Source organism: Pogoniulus pusillus, chromosome 24 (genome assembly GCF_015220805.1).
Source record: "Pogoniulus pusillus isolate bPogPus1 chromosome 24, bPogPus1.pri, whole genome shotgun sequence".
NCBI classification, from domain to species: domain Eukaryota; kingdom Metazoa; phylum Chordata; class Aves; order Piciformes; family Lybiidae; genus Pogoniulus; species Pogoniulus pusillus.
Window position 1 is genome coordinate 10,350,422 of NC_087287.1, and position 18,463 is coordinate 10,368,884.

The 18,463-nt window shown below is 56.9% G+C and overlaps 1 protein-coding gene across 1 annotated transcript; it reads right to left on the reverse strand.

Annotated features, from left to right (window-relative positions):
• Positions 1 to 1,403: 1,403 nt before the first annotated feature.
• On the reverse strand, positions 1,404 to 18,121 carry ANO9 (anoctamin 9). The gene is made up of 25 exons (XM_064164033.1): positions 17,950 to 18,121; positions 17,648 to 17,835; positions 13,333 to 13,398; positions 13,002 to 13,118; positions 12,609 to 12,745; positions 12,273 to 12,322; positions 11,757 to 11,815; positions 11,474 to 11,556; positions 9,743 to 9,877; positions 9,536 to 9,632; positions 9,139 to 9,199; positions 8,066 to 8,148; positions 7,692 to 7,796; positions 7,073 to 7,237; positions 6,947 to 6,983; positions 6,309 to 6,420; positions 5,988 to 6,045; positions 5,736 to 5,833; positions 5,371 to 5,537; positions 4,724 to 4,876; positions 4,293 to 4,440; positions 3,527 to 3,643; positions 3,250 to 3,343; positions 3,011 to 3,123; positions 1,404 to 2,133 (listed from the first exon to the last, which is right to left on the reverse strand). Exons 1-25 carry the CDS (start codon positions 18,119 to 18,121, stop codon positions 2,106 to 2,108), a joined length of 2,643 nt encoding a protein of 880 aa, XP_064020103.1. The 3' UTR covers positions 1,404 to 2,105.
• Positions 18,122 to 18,463: the final 342 nt, after the last annotated feature.

Genomic DNA, 18,463 nt, shown 5'->3' on the forward strand with positions numbered 1-18,463 from the left:
TGGCCGGGAAGAGTCCTTCGGCTTTCCGTAGTCCCTAACTTGGAAAAAATGCTCGAACCTCACCTTTGCAAATAATAACAAAAGAAAGAGTAACCCCGAGGAAGGGCAGGAGGGCTGCGGGGCTGAGCACTGCCATGCGCTGCGGGGACTGGGAAGAGTAGCGGCCCCGCCGTTTCCCCGCCATACACTATACAAATGGTACCGGGTCCCATCTACCTCTTTATTTACTGTTCTTTGTTCAGCGAACGCCTCTCGACGCCCGTTTGCCCAGCCCGGGCGCAGCCCCCCGCCCCCACAGCTGCCCGGCCGGCAGCGAAGGCTCTAACACGGTGCCCATCGGGTCCCGTCCCTGCACGGCGTTTCCAGGGCAGGTGCATGGCGGCACCGGGAGTGTCTCCCCCGCGCGGTGCAGAGCAGGTACTGCAGTTCAGCCGCCGCCCCGGCGCTCCCAGCATGTCCGCACGGCGCCGTTTCCTGTTCTTCGGGCTCGGTGGGACTGGGTTGCCGGATCCTGACCGGGGCTTCACCCCGAGGGGTGCCGACGGGTGGGTAACGGCAGCTCAGCACGGCCCCGGGGCCTCCCCTAGGCCTGCGGACAGGGCCTGGGGCGAGGGCAGAACTGTTGATGAAGTGCCCTGGGCTTGTGCGCAGCCGGTGCTCAGCAGCACGGGGTTCGTTGTCCCCGGGTCAAGTGTCAGTGTCTATGGAGATGTGTGTGTAGGGCACTGGCTTTCTGGCTGGTGTCAGCAAATGTGGCCAGCAGGAGCAGGGCAAGGATCCTCCCCTGGACTGAGCCTTGGTGAGGCTGTATCTCAAAGCCTGGATTCAGTTGGAATCTCACTCCCAAAAAGGACGTTGGGGGCACTGGAGCATGTCCGGAGAAGGTCTGGAGACCTGCACAGTGAGATGGCTGCAGCCGCAGCAGGGGCTTGGCACTACCTGACTTTTACATACAGAACAAGGTAGATCAGCCCTGGTGAAAGACTGAACTCCTGACCTGTGCTGCTCACGTTTGCTTATCAGGGGTTCGACTCCTCAGTTCTGCCCACGAACCCCTCCTGACTGCAGGCATCGAGGGGAGGGGCAGCGGCCCCAGCCAGTCTGGTGGGTGTAAGGAGGTGGGAATGGCTCACGCTGGCAGGAATGGGGTTTAGGCTAGCAGGAGGTCAGCCTTGCTAGCCCTAGCACTCGGGGGTTTGGGTGCAGGTCATTATTTGTTACCCCAGTACGTCTAATGGGTTGTTTCCCACTGTGTGGCCAAAGTGGGGTGACTCCTCAGCCGGCACCCATCCTTGCCCCAGCTCTGGGCTACACAGCTGATTCAGCCCCAGCCACATTTGGTTGTCGACCTTGGAAGTGACACAGGCTTGGAGGAGTGATTTCTTTGGGTGATGTGGAGGCAGGAGTGGCAGCAGCTGAAGTTCTGGCTGCCTGGGGCTGCGTGGCTGTTGTGTTTATTTACCCATTTTGCTCTTGGGCCAGGCACGGCTCTCATGGTGCTCAAGGTAGGTTTAAAGCAAATCACAGTTAGCCTAATTCCAGCATTTTTCCCAGTGTCCATGAAAACAGCAGGTCGGAGCTGCAGCCACGTGGTGGCCATGCCATGGGGAAGGAGGAAAGACTCAAGTTCATCGGCAGTGCCAGAGCAGGGAGGTCACGGAGGGCAAAGTGCAAGAGAAGAGCTGGAGTGGGAAGCTGGAGCGAGGTGCCCGGCGGCTTGACGGTGCCAGCAGCGTCTTGGAGCAGGGACTGATGGAGCCAGGTTATCTCCTGCAGACCAGCATCGTGCTCGCACAGCACAGGCTGGAGGCTGCACCGTGGCTCATCCCCAGTGCCAAAGCTCTTCCCTGGTGTGTGGGGAAGGCACCATCCCTGGTGGCTGCCACAGCTTCTTTCCTCCTGATGGCCATGCAAGCTGGAAAGGACCCTGCTGCTGTGAAGCCACCAACATGTTGTCACTTCCCAGCTCAAGTCCAAGCTCAGTCACAGCTGGGACATGTGGCTTGCTTCCATGGGCCCTGCCACGGTGGTTCCTCTCACGCCCATGGCACTTCCAAGCTGGGGATAAGGGCTGAAATCCCATGGCTCTCTGTGGAGAGCAGTGGCTACACCTCAGTGGAGTACTCCATCATGCTGGGGAAGAAAGGAGAGAGGATTGGTGAGAGGGAACTGCCTGGATTGAGAGGTGATGGGGAGGTGTGGGAACACTCAGGGTGGGAACAGGGCCTCTTGCCAGGAATAAATGGAGAAAAGTGACTCAGTTTGTGGAAAATCCTTGTCTCGAGGGAATCAGAGCCTGAAAGCTGCACGGTGGCACTGTGGTGCCTCTTGAGCTTCATTCACTGCTGCTCCCACCTGGGTTTTGGGGTGGCAGCTGGGACGGGGTGATGGTGAGAAGGGGCAGGCTGAGCCCTCCTCCAAAGCTGAGGCCCATGAAGGACAACAGCACCAGGGTGGCCCAGCCTGTGGCTTTCTCCCACACTGGTTCTGTTTCCAGCTGAAATACTTAATTCTATTTTAAAGCAAATTTGATATGGAAAAATTGGGCAAAACTTCTCGTTTTAACTCAGAGCTTTTCTTTTTGTGAAGGCATAGCCATAGCCAAGCAGAGCCTTTCCCTGGTGGGCACCAGTGATGAATGGCCTCAGGTGGGGCTTGTTTCAGCGGCTTTGAGTGGTTAAAAGCCACCTGGGCTGGTGAGTGTGGGAACAGGCGTGGGGGAGATGGATCTTCAACCATGGCTGATGCAGCTCATCTTAAAAAGTTCTTTTTCTGCTGGAAGTCTGAGGTGGTGGAAGCTGGGCTGAGAGCTGGGGGGAGAAGCCCACCCGAAAAAGCTGCTGGAGGAGCTACCCTGGCAGCAGAAAGGTACAGTCCCAATTTCACCATGCCTGTGGTGGTGTCAGCCTGACCATGGTGCTCAGGAGCTCCTGCAGCCAGGCAAGTCCCTGGCTGGGCTGTGCCATCTCTGAGCCCAGCAGCCTTTGACCTCTCCTGGAGCATCACTTACCTCAGTTCTTTCCGAAGGTTGGTGTGTTTTTTGTCCAGAATTTGGTTCTTGACTGACTGGGGGACATCAGGGATGTACCAGGCTGCGATCAGCTTGACACACAGCGCCACATGCTGTGGGGAGCAGAGGGCATGGCAGAAGGGAGCTCCTTGGGCTGAGTTACTGTGCCCTGTTGTCCCCTGCTGCCACTCCACTGTGTCACACCACCCAATTGCCCCTCTTGGCTCCTGGGTGCTCACCTCAAAGAGGATGAGGAAGGCGAGCCGTGCAGCGAAGATGTGCCAGAACTGGACCGTGTAGCTGTAGTCGTCAGCGTTCCGGTAGTCCCGGTACCTGCGGCACAGCTCCGTCAGTGCCAGCCTGGGACCCCCGTGATGGGTGTCCATGGGCATCCAAGAGGAGCCCCAGCAGCTTCCTTGGCTGCCTCCCAGCACTGCCTGTGCCCGCTGCAGGCTGGATGCCATGGTGAGGGGGGTGGGGGAGCCGTGCTGAGCAGTGGCCCCGGGCTGCTGTTACCTGCACTCCTTGTTCTGGGTGCTGTTGAAGTTGGGCAGTGCCTCGGCCCTCGTGTGGGGCTCGAAGTCCTGGATGCGGAAGACGGAGAGGCTGTGGTTGATGTACCCAGTGGAGCAGCTGCAGGGGGAAAAGTCACATCTGTGCATGCTGGGGGGAACGACCACTGTGGCATGTCCTGGTTGAAGTCTGCAGCTCTTATGTCTCCTGGGAGACTCTGACTGCTATAGAACCCATCTGCCTGCAGCATTCCTTCCCGTGGTTTGTTTCAGAGAATCACAGTCTGGTTTGGGTTGGAAGGGACCTTAAAGATCATCTTGTTCCAACCCTCCTCCCATGGGCAGGGAGGCCTTCCACTGGATCGGGTTGCTCAAAGCCTCATCCAACCTGGTCTTGAGCACCTTCATGGAGGGTTACCTATTTGCACAAAGCCTGGGGGAAATGGAGGTCTCTGAGGCTTCCGTCCATCCTGAATGGATTTGGCCAGTGGGCCAAAGCTTGTAGAAAAGAGGGGAGGGCAGGAGAGCTTGTGTGGGCCCCCAGGGTTTCCTGCAGCTCTCCAGTGTTACTGGTGCTCTCTCCATTCAGGGCCACCAGCTTACCCACCACGGGAACAATGTGAATGGGAGGTGATTGGGAGGCTGAAGATGTTACCCTCTGTAAAGCCCCCCCCGCTCCCTTTGCCCCCCACCCCACTGTGGGGATCCTGCTGCCTTATGGCTCTGTGGCAGGCAGGGACACCACTGGGAGCAGCCAGGGCAGCACTCACTCCACACCAGAGCTGTTCTTTGTCATGCAGGGGCTGTAGGTGTACTTGTAGACCTGCAGGGGGATGAAGTCGGAGGTGATGGCAATCACCAGCCCGTTCCCGATGACAGCCAGGATGCCCACGGCCTCCAGGACCTGCAGCCAGATTCCTGTGGGAGAGGACCGGGTGGTAAGACCTCTGCCAGCTCACTGCTGCTGCTCCAAGGGTGAAGAACCTCGAGCTTCAGCTGATGGCCAGAAGAAGTGAAGGCAGGAGGCCTCCAAACCGCTCCTCAGCCTCTGTGGGCTCTCTGGTAGCTTCTCCTGCCCCATCCCACAGCTCTCCCTGTGCTCTCCTCGAAGGGATGTTCCAGGGCTTCGTGCTGAGGAAGCAGGCACTACTGGTACATGCAGCAGTGCTGGCTGAAGGGAGCCCCTCGGGCCCCATCTCACCGATGTCGTTTGCCTTCCTGGGCACCATGCGCCGGTACAGCCGCATCATCTTGATGGCATCCAGGTGGATCTCAAAGACGTTGTTGATGAAGGCCAGGAGTGGGGCAAGGGGAAAAGCAGCAACGAAAATGGTGGTGAAGCTGTACTGGATCACTGCAGAGGAGGAAAGTGCTGGTTGCTGGTGGGAAGCCACCAGAGAGAGGACATTCCACAGGGTCCTGATTTGCTGTCTGGGTTTGTCCTGCTTTGTGGCTTGTCTGAGGGGCTGTGAAGGGGGGAGATAGACCTGTCCTGGGGACCCCACATCCCCATGGGAGACATCCAGCTTTCACAGGGCTATTGAAGTGAGCGATCTGTGGACCCCCACAGGATTGAGCCACCCTAGCAGGGAGACCACGCTGGGTTTGTGGTCACCGCTCCTGGGAGGACAGGAAGGTTCTAGGCAGGGCACAAGGCCTACTCTCTCATGTTTTGGGAACGATCTGCTTGGTGTGCCACAGCTGAAACAGGGCTGAGCATAGAGCTGTGTCTTGGAGCTCTCCCTTGCCCACAGATGAGCTCCCCAGCATCAGACCCTCTCCAGCCAAGGAGGACGCATGGCTCTGCACCCCGGATCCCTCCTGGCTCACCTCCCGTGCCCTACGTACCCATCTCCAAGAACTCATCAAACAGGCTGAAGATGTTGACCTCGTTGAGTCGGTAGTTGTTCAGCCACTGCCGTTTGCAGGGGTCCTCAGCCTCCTCCTCCTCTCCCAGCACCATGCTCCTCTTCTTGGGGCGCTGCGGCTTCTTGCGTAGCTTGTGGGCGATGCAGCTGCAAGGGGAGGGAGCATTTGTAGGGCTGCCTGCAGAGGACAGCGGGGCCCAGATGCTGCCAGCACCAGCTTTGACCACCTGGAGGAGGAAAAGGAGGAAATCCTGGCCCCAAAGACCAGGATGAAGCTCTGCAGGAGCTGTGAAGCTGCCCTTGACACTCAGGAGTGAATTCTCTACGGGCTGGAGCAGAGCTTACGGGATGAGATACTCCATCACATTGCTGATGGTCTGTTTGAGCAGCATGATGATGGCCATCTGGATGAAGAGGTCAGTGATGCAGCCGCTGGGGTGGCACTGAAAGGGATGAGAAGAGAGGAGTTATGGCCTGTGGCCTGGCCTCAGGGACTGTTTGGTCAAAGCAGGCACAATGGGAGGGAGCTGAGATCCTCAGAGCCTTGCCGGGCAGCAGGGGAAGGAAGAGCAGGAGTGGTGGTGTGGGGTCCCTCACCTCCTCCAGCCTCCACTTGCCAGCAATGCGGACATAGTTCCCTGGGTGGCCATTGATCCTGGGCAAGGAAGTAACAGTGAGGTCTGTTGTGCCCCAAGAAGGTCCAAGTGTAGGATGGAGGGCATCATTCTCCAGGCACTAGTAGAGAAGCAAGGGGCTTCCCCCACCCACCATGCTCACAGGAGAAGTCATGGCCCTCCTGAGGTCCCAAGTGGGATCTCAGTGCCTGGCAAGGAGGGAGAAGGGACTATTCTGTCCCTAGGTGTTGGGGTTGTCCCAACCCCAGGCTCCTCTCCCCCAGGGTCCCCAGCCACCACTCACCGTCCCAGGAAGAAGGCAATGTAGATGAGTGAGGAGAAGTGTGTGAAGAACTGGAAGGTGAAGATCTTCATGGTGAAATTCTTCTCACGCTGAGTGAAGGTCCTTGGTTTCTCTGGGGAATGAAAGGAAGGCCAGGGACTTGGTGACAGAGAAGTGGACCCTTCCCTGTGCCTCCCTAGATGCCACAGCAGCACCTTGAAGGTTAGGAGGGTGTTACTACTACTCATGGAGCCCTCCCTGCCCTTCACTTGAGCCTTTTGATGAGGCTGAACTCAGCTAAGCAGGGAGGTCCCACAGAGCCAGAGTTGCTGGAGAAGCAGCCCTTCAGCTGGGAGGAAAGCTGTGTTGTGACCTCTCCTGCTGCTCTGGTGGCTTTCCTGCTCATGCCAAGCCTTGGCCGTGTGGGTGACCACCTCTCCAAAGCCTATTGTGGCTGTGGGGCAGCCAGCATGTGGCACACAGATAGGCTTGTGCCTTAGAGGGCTGCTGGACTCCCGTGGGGACCTGCACGGCACGAGCTGCTCGGTAGGTGCTTTGTGGTGGTGGAGGAAGGGAAGGGTCCAGGAGGTTGGCTGCATTGGGGGCCCACGAGGGTGGCTGCAGGGGGGCAGGTTGAAGCCAGCCCAAGTTGGCCTTACCCAGGTCACAGAGGAAGAGGGCCACGCGCCTGTTGACCTGCGGGAGAGGCACAGAATGAGAGAGGGGGGCTGATGGTGGAGCAGCAAGGTGAAGGCTCGCTGCCTGCCCCGTGCCGTGCTCCGCACCTTGGTCATGATGACAATGGTGATGTAGTGCAGCACGGCCCCTGTCATCACGGCCACCGTGTTGGCCTGCTCGCGGAGGAACTCGGAGTGGCTCTGGCTGAAGAGGGCTGTGGCTACCACGCGGTAAATGACCAGCGCGTGGGCGATGCCGATCGTCACCGCCATCTGTGGGGGTGAGAAGCTGTGCAGGGAGGGCCCGAGGACCACCAGCTCTTCCAGCCCTGGCTCCCTTCGTCTGGATGTGGCCTCAAATGCAAGCTGACACTCTTCAGGTAGGATGAGAAATTATCTCTGCCTAAACTCCTCTTCTAGACCCTCCCCACTGGCCAGTGGGGAGAAAAGAGGGCATCGAGGGTATGCCTCTCACTGCCTTCTGCTACAAGAGCAGAGCCTTCAGCCTGCGTGCCCAAAGGGTGGTTGGCCTGTCCCACCAGCACAGCAAGCTGTGAGTACAGCGAGGCTCCTGAACCATTGTGATGGATGCAAACCTGCCCTAACCGCCTGGCTTCTGCCTTTGCTCCAGCAGTCGGACACACTGAGGTGCTGATCTTGCAGGAGAGCAGGAGGAAAGCCTCTGTGTCCTTAGAGCAAGTCTCCCCATGGTCCCCCTGGCACGTACCATCACCAGCACCAAGACGAGAACGATGGTGCTGCGGAAGTAGGAGTGCTGGTACTGCCGGGGCTCGTGCTGCAAGTTGTTGATCAGCTCCAAGGCCAGCTCCTCCTGCAAAAAATGTCTTCAGGAAATCCCAAAAGGGGGAAGGAAAGGCCCAGCAGGGCTCTGCTTGGGTGGTGGGAAGTCCAGGGGCTGTGCGTTAATGGCCATATGGGATGAACACCCAACCCACAACAGCTTGGCCAGTGCTGGGTGAGTTCAGGCCCTTGTGAAGAGGTCAGCATCTGCTTAATGCTCTAGAGATCTCCATCTCTCCCAGGGCTGTCAGGTGCTGGCTTTGCTGTTTAAGTGTCTCCATTAGATGTTTACATCCTCACCTGTTCCTCATCCCACCCGTACAGGTCCCAGTTGGTGACAACAGTGGCTCTATTCCTCTTCCACAGCTCCAGGAACACAGTGGCTGTGTGGGGAAGGAGAGAACATTGTGACACTTGGGGATGGCTCTGGATATGAAGTCACCCTTCTATCCCACAAAGCAGGATGGATGCTCATGTCACCATCTGTCCTGGTGGCAAATTAGGGCCCTGGACACAAAAAGGAACCTGAACATGCAGCAGTTTTCACTGGAGGTCAGCTCACCTCTTGTGTCTTAGGGGATCTGTTACAAACTAGAGTAAGCTCCAGAGATGTTCAGCTGTGGTGCCTATGTCTGCATGGCACCATCCAGCCACATTAGTCTGGGTTAATGACAAATCCACCTTTTGAGTGGCATTGGTGCCCTGCACCTTGGCATGGCTGCATTGCTGCAGATGCATTCACAGCCACCCCTTCTTTCATCTGGCTTGTCCCTGTGTAAAGCAGTCCATAGCTGCATGCAAGACCACTTCCATGACCTGCTCAGACCATGGTCTCAGAGGGTGAACTCTCAGCCTGCACCTCTGATGGTATTTGAGGCTGAAAGGGCTGCAGTAGAGCCAGATATGGTGTGTAGATGATGTGGTGATGGGACCAGATCAGCTCAGAGCCCACCGGTCTGCTATGCTTGTTCCACAGCAGCTCAGAGGTCAGGCAGCAACCTGGAGAGGTTGATAAGGGTGCTGGTGGTCCCTCCTGCCTGCAGCTGCCACCACCTACAGGCAGCTGCTCGAAGAGCCCAGCCGGAGAAGCTGTTGGGTCCTTTGCAGGAGTGTGTGATGGGTGCAGGAGTAAAAGCTTTCAGGCAGGACAGGCAAGGTGCATTTGGGGAGCTGGAGATGATTGCTGGGGTGATTTTGTTCCTTGCTTGCTTGAAAGGGGAGCTGATGGCTCTGGAAGTGGAGGAGGTAAGGACTCAAAGGCCCCTGAAGCTATGTTGCGTCCTGCTTTCCTCCAGCTCCTCTCCCCCTGTGTCACAAAGGGCTGATTCTTCTTCCAGGCTGTCTGTGCCTGGCCCCAGGATGTGGATACCTACCCCAGATTGCCATGAACATGGCAAACACAACTGTCGCCTCGTTGTCAATCATGTGGGTGACCTGGAGAAGATCAAGGAAGAATGTGATGGTGACAGTGAGGGGCAGGGGCTTGTGGCAGCTTGGGGGCTGGGGAGGGGCCTCTGCATTCAGTGCTCCTCTTGTGCCCTCCCCTGAGCAGGCAAAGATGCTGCAAGAAGGCAAAGGAAGGGGAGGGACACTGGGGCTTGAGAGTGGTAAACTCTTCCTCGGTGGTGATGGAGGGAGACCATGACCTGGCTGTATCTCCTCCTTCTTACAGAGCTTAGTGGAGTCCTGCTGGGTTGTCTTCTGCTAGCAGGGTGGGTTATGTTTCCCCATCTTTTACCTTGAGGTTGTCTTGGGAAGGAGTCTGCTTACCTTAGCATAGGTGCAGGTGTCAGAGAGGTACCAGAATGGACAATTCTGGTCACAGAGAGGACACATGATGGTGGTGTTAGCTTCACAGATCTCCTTGCTGGAGAAAGAGAGAGGTGTAGAGGGGAGCAAAGGGGGTGACTCTCTTAAAGCTGCCTGGCAGAGCAAAGGCTGGAGGACAGGGTGTGTTTGGCACCCCAGCTGCCTTACCTCACCTGGCTGGAGTTGAAAATGGTGATCCCAATCACGAAGACAATGGAGCCGGCCACCGCCGCGATGCCCAGCAGCCGCGTGTACCAGCCCAGCCAGGCGAAGTACAAGGCCACCTTCTCGCCAAAATAGCACCTGGAAGGAGTGGTGAGGTGTGGCTTGTGGCCAGTGGGAGACATGGTATTGCTGGGGGTTACTGAAGATACTCTTCTACCCCAAAGGGATGTTGGGGCCAGGAGGAACAGTGCTGTCTGAGGAGCGTGGTGGGTTTGGGTTTGAGTCAGCCCAGCCGGAGGGACCCCAAGTGTGCAGCACTCCCATGGGGATTGCAGCAGCAGCAGCAGCAGCTGAGCCTCCTCACACTGACTGCATGGGAACGGACTGAAGTGCATGGTGGACATCACCGAGGGGCAGAGAGCACAGCTCCAGGTCAGAGGTGGACACAGGGCAGGGAGAAAGATGAGGATGTAGTGGGGTCTGGCTGGGTCTGTACGGCATGGGGCAGGGCATTCTGTCCTGGAGGGGTTCAGAGGAGCCCAGGAGAAAGCTTCTCATGTTCTTGGTCCACCTGGTGACTGGTGCAAACAAACCTTTGGTTAATTTGCCAGAGTGAAGCCACTCTCAGTGATACCCACTTCAATACCAAGGGCTCTGCTTCTGTCTTTCTGAGAAGGGAGCCCAGAGGGTCTAACCCAAGGGGAGAATGCCTTCATGTGATCCAGATGACCGTGTGCCAGGTAAGAGAGGTGGGAGCAGCTGAGGCCAAGTTACAACTGGTGCCTACAGAACAGCTTGAGAAGAAGGTGAGAAGGCTGCAGGGTGCAAGACTCCACAGGCCAGAGCAGTTTCTCCTGCTGGGTTCAGCTATCTCCTGCAGCACTTTTGGGTCTCAGTCTTGAGGTGGCAAGTTCTCCTTTCTGGTGAGGAGAAGAGGACTGGGGGCATGGGTAAGAAATAGTGGTAAGTGCTGACTGCTGGACCTGCCTCACTTCCTGTATCCCTGAGGAATTCACTTGGTGCCAGCAACCAAAGCTGGGGATGTGCTCCCTGGGCTGTGTTTGAACAAATAAACCCAACGCTCTCCACAGGTTCTTCCTCAGCCTCTTAATCCATTAGAGGTAGCAACAAGTCCTGGTGTTCTGACCCCAGGAATGGAGAGCTCTCCAACCTTGTGCACCAGCAGAGCCTCTGCTGGGCTTGTCAAGTGTGACAAACACTTAAGGAAGGAGAGAGCACATCTCCCTTTCAGCGTTTCTGACATCCCTGACAGCTTTGTGGAGCCCTGTGGTCTTTTTGCCCTCTTCCCCTGACCATGGGGAATTGGTTTCCTTCCCCTTTGCAGACAGGAGCTGTGCCCTGCCCTGGCTTTAGCTGTGGTCACAGGAGCCCCTTGTTGCCTCTGATGCCCCAGGTTCTGCCCCAGGCTGGATGTGCTGCAGCAGTGCTGGTCCCACTTGCCCTTGCCTTTGAATGTGGGAGTCTGTAGTTGAAAATGAAGTGGGTTAATTAAACCCTGCTGCCAAATTAGCTAGGTTTGGTGCCATGGGGCTGCTCCTCAAGGTAAGGACTCTGCATGCTTCAGTAGCAGCCCAAGATGTGGAAGAGGAGCCAGATTCAGACTAATGATGTAAAAGGGAACACAGGAGCTTGGCAAAGGGCTCAAAGCTCTCCGAGTCTCAGGTGGGGGCACTTGGTTAGAAGGCTCTGCTGTGGCTCTTCTGCCAGCATTACCTGATCTTTTCAATTGGCTGATGGTGAAATATGCTTCTCCAGCGAGCCCATTTCTCCTTCAGGAACTCCCTTACCTCTTCTTTCTGCAGGCAGAGAAGATTGTTGGACAGGGGATGACTAGGACAAGATTATCTCCCAGCCCAGCTCCCAGGCTGCTGTTGGGAGCTTTGTCATGCCCTTCATCCAGAGAGGTCTTGATGAAGACCCAGTTGCCAAAGGCCTCCCCAGCCGTGCTTCTCCACCACTGGTGGCTTTTCCTCCAACACACTGCACTTGGCCTCACCTCATGCAGGGGAAATGAAGCCTCAAAGACCTTCTTCTTCATCAAGTCATGTAGCTTTTCTGGGAGCAGAGCAGAATAGGGAATGTTAGCAAAGCTCTGTGTGCTCCCTGCCAGGCAGACTTGTCCCCAGACCTCTCCTGGAGCCTCTTAATGGAGCAGGAAAAACTCCTGGGAGAGGCTGAGCTCTCCAGGAGGGATCAGCACTAATCTTTGAGGTGCTGCAAGCTGTGCCTGGTTCTGGCAGCACAGAGCAGGCCCTTAAGGACAGCAGAGAACTAATACCCTCTACCTTGCCTGTCTTTGGGTGTCAGAGAGGGATGAGGTCTTTAGGGACACAGGAGAGCAGCACTGGGCAGCTGAGGTCAGGGGGTTGGGGAGAGGGAGCAGGAAGCTGTCACTGTTTCTGCAGTTCATATCTCCCACCTCTTTAGATGGCAGCAGATGCACTGCTCTGAGCTGGGGCTGCCTGTGCCCGAGCCAGGCTGGGAATCTCCCCTGCTGGCCCTGGTCCCTTACCAAGGTCGGGTGTCACCGTGTTCTGCAGGATGAAGTTCACGATCCGTATCCTGAGCAAGGAGAAAGTGGGGTTAGAGACTGCTGGGGGGGGGGACAGGTTGTGTTGTGTGGCCCTGAAAAGTGGGAAGAAAGAGAGGAAGAGTGCACCAAAACCCAGGGAGGAAAGAGGGGAGCTGGCTGTGGACAGTGAGAAGCTGACAGCTTTGCATGTGGTAGGTGGAGGTGACCTTCTGTGGAAGCTGAGGAGCCTGGGACAGCAGTGAGCTGAGCTGGGTGCTGGTGTGGGGGAAGGGGACTGCAAGATGCTGGAGGTCAGCAGCCCCACGCAGCACCTACCTGGTGGTCACTGGTACATCCTGATGGGCATCAGAGTTTTGCCACCTGCTGTCAGGGTTCCTCAGCAGCCACTGGTATTTCTTAAAGATCTGTCTGGGGGCACGGACCCCATAAAAGAGCTTCTTGTCCTCGATTTTCTGGTGGGGGGAGAGTAGAGCTGTTAGAAGAGTGCTGGCAGGGCCAGAGGGGCAGGGAAAGGGGCTGCACTGCCAGGGGCTGAGTGAGTCTTGGGGTGGGGTCTGCCCCAGCTGAACAAATGGTTTGGGTTCCAGCACCAATGCAGTGATCAGCTCAATGTTTCAGCTCTCCCTTATCTCCTGGGATGCAGGAGCCCACACCAGGGTACCACAGATGGCCACATTTTCACTGCTTTTCCCTCCTACAGCCCCTCACCTTGATGATGAACCCCTTCTTGCTCAGCTCATCCAGGAATTTCTTCCTCTTGATCTCCTTCTGGCTGCCCACTTCGTGGATGTCACTTACCAGGACAAAGTCCCACTTCTCTTCATCCTGCTGAAGGGACAGACCAGGGAATTTGTGAGGGTGGCAGGATGAGACCTCTCCCTTTCAGCTCCTACCTCTGAGAGGCTTTGACCTTCATCATCACTGCATGGAGGGAACTGGGAGCGAGCAAGGTATGGGGTTGGGGAAGCTGAGACAGCTGCTGCCTTGACACTGCCCTGCTCCCTTGTGAGCCATGCAGGGGTGGGGGGGGGACACTTACTGGGGGGGCAAAGGGATCTGTGTCCTCGACAGGGAAGTCCCTCCAGGGAGTCAGTAGAATTTCATCCTGTAGACGAGAAAATCAGTGTAGGCTTCAGCAGGCTCCTGGCAGATGGTTTGGGTGCCTCAGGGCATGTTTGTGGTTGTGCTTGCAGAACATCAGGACTGAACCCCTGCAGACCTAACAGCATTGCAATGTAGTGTCCAGTTCCACCTGCCCTGTTCCTCTCCCAACAGCCACGATGGGATGCCTGAGGAGAGTGAGAGCAGGATTGTCTGATCCCTCCTCCCATGCATTCTTGCTCTTCACTCTGGAGTCTTTAGGGGCCCTGGAGGGATTGCTGCTCTCTGAGTGTCTGCAGCCTTTCCTGAGCTCATGCAACACCCAACACTGGGTCACAAGGGAGCCAGAGAAGAGGAAAACCCTCAAACCCTTCCCTCTGTCCTGGACTTTTGCTCTTCTCATTTCACCCAATGTCCTCACGCTTGTGCTGCGCACATGTCAGCACTTGGTTCCCTGCCTGCTCCCGTGGCTTTAGCAGCCTCTAACCACCCTCTGCCCCACTCAGACAGGGCTCTGCCAGCAACTTGGAATGGGTGGGGAGGGTGGCTTTGAATTCTGGCAAAGGAAGAGCCTGGCAGGGACAACCAGAGGTTGCTCAGCCCCATAGCTTCACCAGGGCAGGTGGCAAATGAGTTCCTCGAAAGCATCTTGGGTGCCTCAGTCTGTGGCAAAGGGCTGGAGAGGGGAGGACAAACTGCTGACCCTTGGCTTCTGCTGACTCCCTCCTGTGTCCTACTGGCTCCAAAAAGAGAGGGTCTGCAGGGGCCAGTGCTGCTCCTCACCTTCACTCTTTAATCCTTTAACCCCAGTGCTGCAGCTCTGATGAAGCAAAAAGGTGAGTGCAGGACAGCAGCTTCCCTCTGCCCAGTGTTGTCCCCCGGTATCTGCAGAAGCAGCCTTGGATCTGGTGGGCACCCAGAACTGGACCACCTCAGCCTCGAAGTACTTTAGCCCTATCTTTTGTGTCTGGCTTCCTGCTGTGACCTCAGCCTGGTTTTGTAGCCATAATTCCCTCTCGGGAAAGAGGGGATCAGTCCATCCAGCTGGAAAGAGGATCCCAGTGAATACCCTCAGGATCCAATAGATACAAATGTGAGCATAGTAAAGATGCTCTGCAGGCCATGCTGTGGCGAGGCAGGGAATGGATCTTGTCTGAAACCCAGAATTTTGTGGTTCCTTTTGCAGTTCTCTGATGTGCTCGAAGGTGCAGCCCCGGGGGGCGCAGGGACGCCGCTGGTCCCCGGGGGCGCAGGGACGCCGCTGATCCCCGGGGCACAAGGATGCCGTGCAGAAGCAGGAAGGAAATGGAGTGTGGTCCCTCGGCGTTGCCACCAAAGATGCTGTGATCTGGAACGGTGGCCAGCCAGACAAGTTCCTCCAGCTGCAGAGGAGGGTGCAGAGCAGTGGTGGTGCAACCGTGCCCTGATGTAAGATCTGGGTTCCAGGCTTCCACTAAAGAGTGAGGCCGTGGGAGCAGGAGCGATCAGGATGAGGAAAGGATTGAAGTGCTCTGCCAAACCCTCTCCCACGTGGAGCTGGGGCCTCACCCAAAGCGAAAGAGCTGTGAGGAGGCTGATCAACGGAAAGCAAGGTGAGAGGGCTTGAGGAGAGGGACCTTATTCCCCAGAGCTGCTGCTACAGTAAGTTCTCTAAACCAGAACTCCTCACTGCTAGAAGGTGCCCCAAGTTAGGTCAAGTTGCAGAGGTGGGTCATGGTGCTGCCATCTGCTGTGCCAGAGCTCTGAGCAGCTTTATGGTGGGAGAACTGGGGTTTGTCTCAGGTGAGAAAGTGCCCAACTGACGCAGCAGTTCTTCCTGTCCCCAGCCAAGAGCACCTCTTGGACACAAGGGAGGGAGCAGGAGCCACGGCAGGGCTCAGACCCGTTGCTGATGCCCTGATGCTGGTACAGATGCTGTCTCTGCAGGTCATGTTGCCTCATTCTTGCCTGTGTGCACCAGCCTCATCCTGGCTGCCAGCCTTCCAGCTCTACTCTTGACCCCTGCATCCTTGCTGCTAGGACAAGGGGGTTCAGGGTGTTCTTAGTTGCCCCTTGGCCCAGCTATTCTGCTCAGGATGAGGCAAATGGACCTGCTGGCATCACAGCTTCTGTTTTCATGTTCAGGCTGCTCCTCTGCTGGGGACTCAAAGCATCCTGACCAGCACACTCATTCCCTGAAGAAGAGGCTGATGCAGTTACCATGGCAGGCTCACAAATGGGATGCATCTAGCCCTAGGGCTTGGCCTGTAGCCAAGCTGGGTGAACAGAGTGGTGGAGTCCTGCCCCCTGTGCCCCTGCCTGTGCCTCAGGGCCTTCTGTATGGGGAGAGCTTTGGGGCTGAGCCTGCAGAGCATCCCTTCTCCACCAGCTCTCCCAGAAGTGGCATCACTGCTCTCAGACCTGACACCGATGAGAGGGCTGCAGGGTGTAAGGCTCCTCAGGCTGGAGCAGTTTCTCCTACTGGGCTCAGCTATCTCTTGCAGCACTTTCAGGTCTCAGTCTTACGGTGGCAAGATCTCATTTCTGCTGTGGGAAGGAGGCCTAGGGGCATGGGTAAGCAATGGTGGTAAGTGCTGACTGCTGGACCTGCCTCCCTTCCTGTATCCCTGAGGAACTGGTGCAGTAACCAAAGCTGGAGATGTGCTCCTTGGGTTTATTCATTCAAACAGTCCCACTCTGGTTCATGCTCAGCCCCTTAGTCCTTTAGTGACAGTAACAAGTCCTGATGCATTGACCCCAGAAATGAGGAGCTACTGCCCTTGTGCCAGATCCTGCCCCTCCTTCTCCACCCCCTGAGTTTCCCAGCACTTATCTAAACCTGAAGAGGGACTTATTGCTCTCTGATTTTCCAGCTGAGCCCTGAGGGCCGGTGTGGCTCTGGGCAAGGAGGTTGTCCTGGGTAATGGCTGTTCCCATAGCAACATGAGTTACCTCCTGGTGTCTGCTCTGCAGTGCAGCCATCGCCCTGCTCAGGACTGGGAAGCAGACAGGGATCTGAGTTACCTCCTGACCGGCACAGGAATTGCCAGTGCCCAGCCCTGCAGCTCTGTGTTCGGGGGGGCTGCAGCTTTGTATTTGCAGGGCTGCTAGCATCCTGCGAGGCACAGGTGGCTGCCAGCCTCGGCTGCTCAGAGCCTTGTGCAGGATGCCAGCCTGCTGTCGGGGCCAGATGTGCCATGTTCATGGGGACAGCTGCAGCAGGCAGTGACTTTGGGTGCCCCCACAACTACAGTTTTAGTCCTGGGGGAGTGGTGCCAGTGCCTGACTCTGGCAGCACAGGGCAGTCAGGCCAGCCCCGCGTGTGGGCAAGGCCACCACAGCTTGGCAGCACTGTGTAAACCTTGGACTCTAATCCCTGCCAGTATGGAGGACAGGGCCTGATCTACTCTTCCTCTCCTCGTGGCTGGAGCAGGGTTGGAGGTGTGATGTGTGAAGGTGCAAAAGAAGCAACCAGCACAAGGAGAAGCAGGAATTTAAATGGGGGGGAAAAGGGCTCCTGGTGTCTCTCCTGCTGCTGTCCTGAGTGAGGCTGCTGGACTCTGAAGAGAGATGGGAGCAGGAGCCCTGTGCTGGGGGTGTAGTCACCAGTGTGAGTAACCCCAGCCTGGACAGGGTCCTGCACCCACCTTTCCCTTTCTAATTGTGTCTTGATGAAGGCTCAGGTGGTTCCCATCTCCCACTGATCAAACTGCTCTTCTCCCAGGGTTGTTTCTCACAAGCACTGCCTTTCCTTAGAGTTTCCTAAGAAACCATGGAGGAAGTTCTTTACTATGAGGGTGGTGAGACACTGGAACAGGTTGCCCAAAGTAGTTGTGGATGTCTCATCCCTGAAAGTGTTTAAGACTAGGCAGGATGAGACTTTTGAGCAACCTTGTCTAGTAAGAGGTGTCCCTGCCCAGGGCAGGGGAGTTGGGACTGAGTGATCTTTAAGGTCCTTTCCAACTCCAGCCATTCTGTTCAGCCTTTGAACTGTGTCAGTCTGGAATTGCACAAGCTGATGGTAGACCTCAACATCTGCCAGCTGCCCCAGCTTTGGAGACTTTGCCTGGCTTCTGGAATCACATCATTTCAGGCTGGAGGAACAAGCTGGCATAGCTCCCTCTGCTCTTGCTTTATTTCAGGCTCCCCTGAAGCCTCTGGGGCTGCCACCTCCGCTGTGACTCTCTCTGGGTTTATATAACCGAAGAGCTGATCCCAGCTCAAGCCATCCTTCTCTCATCTGTGCTCCAGCACCTCTGTCCCCTGGCACCAACAGGAGGGGCAGAGGTGACCCTGTGGCCCGAGGGGGTGGTGTGTGGGGCTTGGCTCCCCTCGCTCCCCAGCTGCGGGAAGCACCTGGCCAGCGGCACACACTTCTTGGTCACACCTTCATGGGAGGAAGGAGGCTGCTTGCTGGAGAGAGGAGCGGGAAGCTTCTGGTACTCGGTGAGTGCCCTAAAGGCTGAGACACACGACTGGTGGAGACTGGGGCTTAGGGTGTCCCGCCTTCCTAGGCTGCAAGTGGCTCAGAAGTGCCTAAAAGCAAGCCCCTGGCTGAGCAATTTCTGTTTCCTACCTGCATGGTGGAGCGGAGAGCCTCTTTCTTTCCCCCTCTCTCCTCCGGCCGCTCCGGGCAGGTCTCTCAGCAGCTGGTGAAGGCGAAGCCAGAGGCAGAACAAGCCCGGAGGCTCCCGGGGCTCCTCGCAGCGTGGGGCTTCCTTCCCCAGCTCCTTTGCCCCAGGTCTCATGTGAGCCAGGAGTGCCTTGACTTCCGTGTGGGACTCGCCTGCCTTGGGAGGGACCTGCCCCTGCCTGGCAGCGGGCAGATAGCGAGGAGGAGGAGAGGAGAGAGCTGCCCTTCACCCTCACACAAAGGAGTGGCAAGCCCAGCAGAGCCGGCAGGCAACCTGCTGTCATCCTCCTGCCAGCTCCAGTGCTCTGCCACCCCCAGCTCCCTCCCCTGTCCCTCTCGGTGCCAATGCTGTTTCCTGTGCACGTTCCCTAAGAGGCGACGCAAACAGAGGCCAAAAGGAGGAAGGATGTGAACACCCCCAAGAGGTGGCACGAACAGGCCAGAAGGTGGAATTAGC